The 9,730-nt window shown below is 43.9% G+C and overlaps 1 protein-coding gene and 1 pseudogene across 1 annotated transcript; both read right to left on the reverse strand.

Annotated features, from left to right (window-relative positions):
- Nucleotides 1-2,816, reverse strand: LOC104434144 (cytochrome P450 714C2). Its single transcript, XM_010047127.3, is given in 6 exon segments — nt 1-521; nt 524-557; nt 655-1,009; nt 1,153-1,400; nt 1,488-1,714; nt 2,387-2,816. Coding segments are annotated over 6 exon segments (1,584 nt in total). The 5' UTR covers nt 2,709-2,816; the 3' UTR covers nt 1-123.
- Nucleotides 2,817-4,130: 1,314 nt separating this feature from the next.
- LOC104434143 lies at nt 4,131-8,515 on the reverse strand (annotated as a pseudogene).
- Between the last annotated feature and the right edge of the window lie 1,215 nt (nt 8,516-9,730).

A 9,730-nucleotide genomic window follows, 5' to 3' on the forward strand; every position in this document is an offset into this window, starting at 1 on the left:
TGGAGAAAGAACAAACTTTGCCATAAACTGAAGTTACTAAAGGGAAGGGGAAAGTTGCTTTCGGATACAACAAGAAACCGTATAGTGGGCTTACGGGTGAGAAAAAACCATCTCTGGGAGGGATCAATCTCGAGATAGCTTGGTGACGGAGAGTTCGACCCCGTGTTCAGGTTCAATAACCAACCTAAGAGCAGGGGAGTGGATGTAGTTGGGAGAAAGGGTGAAGGAGAAGTTGTAGAGAAGCTGGGCAATGAGAATCTTGAGCTCCACCATGGCCAGGTTCTGCCCGAGGCACACGCGAGGTCCTACTCCGAAGGGCATGTACAAGTGCGGCAGCTTACAGGCTCCCGTGATCCCATTGGCGAATCTCCCCGGGTTGAAAGAGTAGGAGTCTGGCCCCCATATCTCAGGGTCCGTGTGCAGTGTTAACACCATCGTCCACACGTTCACTCCCTCCGGCACTTGCAGGTCCCCGAATTTCATATCCGTCAAGGCCTCCCTCGACACCACTGGCACGGGGAGTATAGCCGCAGCGACTCGTTTATCACCATTGTGAGCTGCACCCAGGACAGAAAGGTTAACACATGCCGATGATCAGGAAATCAAAACGTTATATTATGTGCACTCTGTCTTAAAGGTATGGGGAAGGCGCACCGGTTTCATCTTACGGATCACATCGGCATCAGGAAGACGGTCCCCACAAACCTCAAGAACCTCGGCACGCACACGATTTTGCCACTCTTGACTGGAAGCCAACAGCATGAGGCACCATGTCGCAGAGACGGCAGTGGTCTCGTACCCAGCCAAGTAAATGTTTTTGCAGTTGTCGACAATGAAGCGGTCCATGGCCTCCTGGCTCAAGTCGCTGTTTTTGGCACCCTCGAGAAGCATCTGCAGAAGGTCCTTCTCATATGCAGCTTCCATCCTCTCCTTCACCACCTGCAGTATCAAACTGCGGACCTCCTTCTCCAGTGCCCAGGCTTCTCTGTTAGTCTTGGTGGGGAGGTATCTGCGTCATTGCATGAACGGAATTGATTAAAGCAGCTAAGCGACTCTGGATTTTTTTGTTTCCCCTTTCTTTTCAAGGGGGCAGTATGGAAGGGAAGGCTTAATTGGAGGTTTTTCGGGAGAAAGAGATATTTAACTTCGCACCTCATGCCAGGAATCCCAATGGAAAGACCTTTCTTGGACATGGCCTCTTGGAGAGCCCTCAACTTGTGGAAGATCTCCTCTCCTTTGGCAAAATTGCTGCCAAAGCAGGCCCTGGAGATGACATCTCCGGAGAAACTTCTCATGTGCTGGTCGATGTTAATGCTGGCTACTCCACCGGCTGCGTCCACTTTGTTCTTCCAGGACTTCAACAGTGTCTCTGTGGACTCGTTAATGAGGTTTATCATTCCCTGCGAGCGGGCAAACTCAGAAATGTTAATTTAAGAAAAAATTGGTTGTGGTGATGATATTGAAAGACATCAATTAAAATAACATACCTTGACATTCTCCATATAGAGCTCGGGAGCGAGGATCTTGCGCTGATGGGCCCAGTGGGAGCCGTTGGAAGTTAAGATGCCTTGACCCATCAAGGGACCCATCTCCTTGAGCTGGTATGAGGGCTTCCCCAAGTCCAAAGATGTGCAGGTGGTGATCTCCCTCACCACGTCTGGTTGGTTCACATAGATTATCTGTGTGTTCCCCAGCGAGAACACAAATATATCTCCTGTAACAATCACGAGACATCAGCGCATGAGATCAGCCTGATCTGATTGTCCATATCTGGACCACAAACGACCAATCCAAGTCATTTAAGAGTGGGGGAAGGAGAAATGATCTGATTCAGGAGTGGTGAATTATTCATTTATTTTACTGAGTGAGAACGTGCCAAATCAAATTTAGTGTGAATGTGAGAAGTGACGCTGGGGCGCTGGAGGCGTTTTTGTTGGGTCCAATCCAGATCCAGCACCGGAGGAGCCACCAGCGCATGCATCATGCATCGGTCATTAACAAAGACCTAACAATAACCCCATAAAAGAAAGAGCAGCCATTGGTAGGGGTTGCAAGTTTGAAAAAATGGAAACGGGCAGTGAAGGAATCTTCAACATCTACCACCGCATGCCGTGCGGTGCGCCAAACGACATGACAGGCTTCAAACAACATCAACCTTGAAGTACAGAAAACGTATATCACGGGATGCACGTTATCTGTCTATATCTGACTGCGAAATCTAAGTAGCACCAACCTCTGAGTTTCATAAACTCTCTAATAATTGTACGAAAATCTTGCTTTAGTTTATGTAGTTTGGAACATGGAAAATCCAAACACGTGAATATTTTTAGATTAATCGTAGAATAGAGATGAAGATCCCAGTTAGGGCGGCGGGGAGGTGACCTACCGTATTGTTTTCTCCACTTGTCAAAGAAGGGAAAGAGGACAGCTGCACAATCATGGCGGGCAGGGGGCTGGCCAGGCGGAGTCTTGGGAACGGAGGAGGAGGAGGAGGAGGAGGAGGAGGAGGATCTCGCCTTCTTGATCTCCATGATGTTGCCGAGCAAGAAGGCGGGGGGTGGTCCATTGATGCCTTGTTTCCTCAGCAAGGACCTCAACTTTTCTGGCTTCACCACCAGCGCGTTGTACAGCCTCAGAAACACTCCTATTACGCCCACCACGGCTATGGATATCAGCACCTTTGCGTTCAACAACTGCAGATATTCCATTGCTGATGATTCTCCCAAGTCCTAATGTGAACGTAACTCCGGAGTACTGGAGACTTGGAGATGACAGCACTGTTTGGGAGGTGGCCGATGGGTTTTGGTGGGATATATGGGGGGTTTGTGATGTTGTTGCCAGATGCTACCGAGGCACACTTATATATACCTACAGAAGGGTGACCAGGACAAGGTCCCCGTGAAAAATGCTGGAAGCGCGATAATTCTGCTTTATTGAAAGAAAACGATGTTTTAAGAGTGTCGCCCGCCAAGTTGGTCCCGTCAAAGTGGAATATCGAATGTGGAAATCACCCTCCCAATCTAGAAATCTGCGAACCCATTTCACGACGACCGGCATGATTTGTCAAGGAGGGTGAACAACCGAGCACTACTTTGCTCCATGGACTTTAAAGCTGATTTCATTGACGGAGTGAGCTCTCTCTCCACCTCTCAAGTCCCCACCAACACAATGGGACGGGAATAAGTGTACTGAAAAATCTTTAAACTTATGATGAAAGTATAATTGAATTTTAAAATTTGTAAAATGTATAATTAAATCATAAAACTTGTCAAATTAGTGAATCAAGTCATTAAATTCTGTTCAACCTGACTAATGGAAGCTCTTGTTAGTTTTAATGCATGTCATTAACATCTTATTCCCCTGTGTTCTAAATACTAGTAAGTGAGGATTGCAATGGCCAGGATGCTCTTGTTTCTGGAATATCTGCATTTGGCATGCCTGATTTCATTAATGAAGTTCCCTTAGAGGCATACCCTTGAGGTTTATCTTTCAAGGATTTTTCACTTGCTGATTTTTCAATCTGTTTAATAGATTATAAATATCTTAGCATATTTCTTGTAAAATCAAAACTAGTAGTATCATGTGCATCTTGCACACATGTTTAAAACTTGTAGTATGAAGAATTCTTCTTCTAGTTCTTGAGATTTATGTAACCTACGATTATTTTTTCCTGCAATTGACGCCTGTTGAGATTGCTTATCCTTGATTAAATTGTTTCTTTGCTTGAGATAATGTGAATGTGGTCACTTGGAGTAGTCACTTGTCCATTGTTGATGGCACTAAAATTTAAGTAGTTGTGTGACATGAGATTGATCTTTTAATCTCATTTTCTTGCAATGGATATGTCTTGACATATCTCAGGAAGTGGAGCAGCATATTTTGCAAATTCCATCAATGTGCCTCTATTGCTAAGGAAGTCAGTGGTTGGTTTCAATAGTTGATTATGTTATTGCTGATGTTGTTGCATTAGCCTTCTTAATCACTTGGATGTGGGCATTACAAGTGATTGTAATCTTCATTCTACCAATTATAGTGAAACAACCTTACAGATCTCTTCATGTGGAGTAGGCGCATTGTCAAATCACGTAAATTCACAATGTTTATGTGTTATTTTTGCAATTTATTTCTTGTTTGAATTGTTTCGTTTATTCACCTTCCACATTAATTGTGACATGTACAATGGAGAAAGAACAAACTTTGCCATAAACTGATACAAAAGTGAATAAGGGAAGGGGAAGTTGCTTTCGGATACAACAAGAAACCGTATAGTGGGCTTACGGGTGAGAAAAAAACCATCTCTAGGAGATATCAATCTCGAGATAGCTTGGTGACGGAGAGTTCGACGCCGTGTTCAGGTTCAATAACCAACCTAAGAGCAGGGGAGTGGATGTAGTTGGGAGAAAGGGTGAAGGAGAAGTTGGAGAGAAGCTGGGCAATGAGAATCTTGAGCTCCACCATGGCCAGGTTCTGCCCGAGGCACACGCGAGGTCCTACTCCGAAGGGCATGTACAAGTGCGGCAGCTTACAGGCTCCCGTGATCCCATTGGCGAATCTCCCGGGTTGAAAGAGTAGGAGTCTGGCCCCCATATCTCAGGGTCCGTGTGCAGTGTGAACACCATCGTCCACACGTTCACTCCCTCCGGCACTTGCAGGTCCCCAAATTTCATATCCGTCAAGGCCTCCCTCGACACCACTGGCACGGGGGAGTATAGCCGCAGCGACTCGTTTATCACCATTGTGAGCTGCACCCAGGACAGAAAGGTTAACACATGCCGATGATCAGGAAATCAAAACGTTATATTATGTGCACTCTGTCTTAAAGGTATGGGGAAGGCGCACCAGTTTCATCTTACGGATCACATCGGCATCAGGAAGACGGTCCCCACAAACCTCAAGAACCTCGGCACGCACACGATTTTGCCACTCTTGACTGGAAGCCAACAGCATGAGGCACCATGTCGCAGAGACGGCAGTGGTCTCGTACCCAGCCAAGTAAATGTTTTTGCAGTTGTCGACAATGAAGCGGTCCATGGCCTCCTGGCTCAAGTCGCTGTTTTTGGCACCCTCGAGAAGCATCTGCAGAAGGTCCTTCTCATATGCAGCTTCCATCCTCTCCTTCACCACCTGCAGTATCAAACTGCGGACCTCCTTCTCCAGTGCCCAGGCTTCTCTGTTAGTCTTGGTGGGGAGGTATCTGCGTCATTGCATGAACAGAATTGATTTAAGCAGCTAAGCGACAGTGGATTTTTTCTTTTTCCCCTTTCTTTTCAAGGGGTTGGTATGGAAGGGGAGGCTTAATTGGAGGTTTTTCGGGAGAAAGAGAGATTTAACTTCGCACCTCATGCCAGGAATCCCAGTGGAAAGAACTTTCTTGGACATGGCCTCTTGGAGAGCCCTCAACTTGTGGAAGATCTCCTCTCCTTTGGCAAAATTGCTGCCAAAGCAGGCCCTGGAGATGACATCTCCGGAGAAACTTCTCATGTGCTGGTCGATGTTAATGCTGGCTACTCCACCGGCTGCGTCCACTTTGTTCTTCCAGGACTTCAACAGTGTCTCTGTGGACTCGTTAATGAGGTTTATCATTCCCTGCGAGCGGGCAAACTCAGAAATGTTAATTTAAGAAAAAATTAGTTGTGGTGATGATATTTATTGGAAATTGTGATCCATTTCCTCTAAAACTTTCTAGAAACTTCAAGATTGATATTAGTTAGAAAAGTCAAGAAAAATCCTTAAGAAAATCTAGCTTATGTGGCAAAGAAAAATGTAGAAGCATAAATGTAGAACTCTCTAGAAGAACTACAATCTAGAATTTCCTAAATGAAGCCTACATGGACAACATTTTATAGAAATCTAGAATGTTGTACTAAGGCGGTGACTCACGCCTATAAATAGGCTTGTAGTTCATTCATTTGTGTGTGTGAGGTTTAGACCTCCACCGTGTGTGGAGGAATAAAGTTAAGATGGTTTCTATGTCATGAAATACTCCTCCATTATATAAAATATCTTGTACTATCCATTTTCATCAATTAGATAAATTATATTCCATGTTTTTTGTCATTCAATTATCCTATCTCATCCTTGCCCATTCACTATAAAATATACCATACACTTGCACACAACATCACTAATCAAAACTATAATTAATACCAAAATCATGCTTCCGCACACACACATCCAAAAATTTTAACATGGTAGCACCCGATTTGTAACTGAGCCAGGTGTAAAGGACCGTGAAGTCAGAGCTAGGCATATTCGGATGATTATGGGCGTTTGTCCTCACCATCCTCAACTAAAAAGACCAGAGCTCGAGCAAGAGCCAACTGAGCCAAAGCCGGAGCCAGAGCCAAAATCAAAGGCCAGAACCCGAGTGAGAGTCAAGAGAGCCAAAGTCGGAGCCAGAGCCCGAGCTAACAACTACAACTAAGAACAATTTGATGCCTCGAGACATATGGGTCATCGTTGAAGAAAAGACATGCGCATTCAAAGGCAGGTGCAAGTGTTCCAACAAGAGAATACAAGGGATTATGGAACGAAGACGGAATAAAAGACATGGGACAAATTACGAGAAAAATTTCAAGGTATGTCCGAGACTTTACAACACAAGTCCGGATTATCCCGAAAATGGATCAAGGGGGAGTGTTGGAAATTGTGATCCATTTTCTCTAAAACTTTCTAGAAACATATTAGCTAGAAAAGTAAAAAAAAATCCTTAAGAAAATCTAGCTTAGATGGCAAAGAAAAATGCAGAAGCATAAACGTAGAACTCTCTAGAAGAACTACAATCTAGAATTTCCTAAATGAAGCCTACATGGACAACATTCTATAGAAATCTAGAATGTTGTTCTAAGCGGTGACTCATGCCTATAAATAGGCTTGTAGTTCATTCATTTGTGTGTGTGAGGTTTAGACCTCCACCGTGTGTGGAGGAGTAGAGTTAAAGATGGTTTTTATGTCATGAAATACTCCTCCATTATATCAATATCTTGTACTATCCATTTTCATCAATTAGATAAATTATATCCCATGTTCTTTGTCTTTCAATTATCCTATCTCATTCCTTGTCCATTCACTACAAAATATACCATACACTTGCATACAACATCACTAACCAAAACTATTTCTAATACCAAAACCATGCTTCCGCACACACACATCCAATTTTTTTAACAATATTGAAAGACATCAATTAAGATAACATACCTTGACCTTCTCCATATAGAGCTCGGGAGCGAGGATCTTGCGCTGATGAGCCCAGTGGGGGCCGTTGGAAGTTAAGATGCCTTGACCCATCAAGGGACCCCTCTCCTTGAACTGGTATGAGGGCTTCCCCAAGTCCAAAGATGTGCAGGTGGTAATCTCCCTCACCACGTCCGGTTGGTTCACATGGATTATCTGCGTGTTCCCCAGCGAGAACGCAAATATATCTCCTGTAACAATCATGAGACATCAGAGCATGAGATCAGCCTGATCTGATTGTCCATGTCTGGACCACAAACGACCAATCCAAGTCATTTAAGAGAGGGAGAAGGAGAAATGATCTGATTCAGGAGTGGTGAATTATTCATTTATTTTACTGAGTGACAACGTGCCAAATCAAATTTAGTGTGAAATTGAGAAGCGACGCTGGGGCGCTGGAGGCGTTTTTGTTGGGTCCAATCCAGATCCAGCGCCAGAGGAGCCACCCAGCGCATGCATCATACATCCGTCATTTAACACAGACCTAACAATAACCCCATAAAAGAAAGGGCAGCCATTGGTAGGGTTCGCAAGTTTGAAAACGGGCAGTGAAGGAATCTTCAACATCTACCACCGTATGCCGTGCGGGGCGCCAAACGACATGACAGGCTTCAAACAACATCAACCTTGAAGTACAGAAAACGTATATCACGGTGATGCACGTTATCTGTCTATATCTGACTACGAAATCTAAGCAGCACCAACCTCTGAGTTTCATAAACTCTCTAATAATTGTACGAAAATCTTGCGTTTAGTTTATGTAGTTTGGAACATGGAAAATCGAAACACGTGAATATTTTTAGATTAATCGTAGAAAAGAGATGAAGATCCCAGTTAGGGCGGCGGGGAGGTGACCTACCGTATTGTTTTCTCCACTTGTCAAAGAAGGGAAAGAGGACAGCTGCACAATCATGGCGGGCAGGGGGCTGGCCAGGCGCAGTCTTGGGAGCGGAGGAGGAGGAGGAGGATCTCGCCTTCTTGATCTCCATGATGTTGCCGAGCAAGAAGGCGGGGGGGTGGTCCATTGATGCCTTGTTTCCTCAGCAAGGACCTCAACTTTTCTGGCTTCACCACCAGCGCGTTGTACAGCCTCAGAAACACTCCTATTACGCCCACCACGGCTATGGATATCAGCACCTTTGCGATCACCAACTGCAGATATTCCATTGCTGATGATTCTCCCAAGTCCTAATGTGAACGTAACTCCGGAGTACTGGAGACTTGGAGATGACAGCACTGTTTGGGAGGTGGCCGATGGGTTTTGGTGGGATATATGGGGGGTTTGTGATGCTGTTGCCAGATGCTACCGAGGCACCCTTATATATACCTACAGAAGGGTGACCAGGACAAGGTCCACGTGGAAAATGCTGGAAGAGCGATAATCTGCTTTATTAAAAGAAAACGATATTTTAAGAGTGTAGCCCGCCAAGTTGGTCCCGCCAAAGTGGAATATCGAATGTGGAAATTACCCTCCCAATCTAGAAATCTGCGAACCCATTTCACGACGACCGGCATGATTTTTCAGGGAGTGTGAACAACCGAGCACTACTTTGCTCCGTGGACTTTAAAGGTGATTCCATTGACGGAGTGGGCTCTCTCTCCACCTCTCAAGTCCCCACCAACACAAAAGGACGTGAATAAGTGTACTGAAAAATATTTGAACTTACGATGAAAGTATAATTGAATCTTAAAACTCGTAAAAGTATAATTAGGTCAGTGAATCAAGTCCTTCAGTTAAATTCTGTTCAACCTGACTAATGGAAGCTCTTTGTTAGTTTTAGTGCATGTCATTAACATCTTATTCCCTTGTGTTCTAAATACTAGTAAGTGAGGATTGCAATGGCCAAGATGCTCTTGTTTTTGGAATATCTGCATTTGGCATGCCTGATTTTATTAATGAAGTTCCCTTAGAGGCATACCCTTGAGGTTTATCTTTCGGGGATTTTTCACTTGCTGATTTTTCAATTTGTTTAATAGATTATGAATATCTTAGCATCTTTCTTGTGAAATCAAAACTAGCAGTATCTTGTGCATCATGCACACATGTTTCAAAACTTGTAGTATGAAGAATTCTTCTTCTAGTTCTTGAGATTTATGTAACTTACGATTATTTTTTCTTGCAGTTGACGCCTGTTGAGATTGCTTATCCTTGATTAAATTGTTTCTTTGCTTGAGATAATGTGAATGTGGTCACTTGGAGTAGTCACTTGTCTATTGTTGATAGCACTAAAATTTACGTAGTTGTGTGACATAAGATTGATGTTTTAATCTCATCTTCCTGCAATGGATATGTCTTGACATATCTCAGGAAGTGGAGCAGCATATTTTGCAAATTCCATCAATGTGCCTCTATTGCTAAGCAAGTCAGTTGTTGGTTTACATGTTCCTTTGAGAGTTGATTTTGTTATTGCCGATGTTGTTGCACTAGCCTTCTTAATTAATTAATTAATTAATTTAATGTTTGCTATTGGGTTTACCCTTAAGATAAAACAGC

The sequence above is a fragment of the Eucalyptus grandis genome, chromosome 2 (genome assembly GCF_016545825.1).
Source record: "Eucalyptus grandis isolate ANBG69807.140 chromosome 2, ASM1654582v1, whole genome shotgun sequence".
NCBI classification, from domain to species: Eukaryota; Viridiplantae; Streptophyta; class Magnoliopsida; order Myrtales; family Myrtaceae; genus Eucalyptus; species Eucalyptus grandis.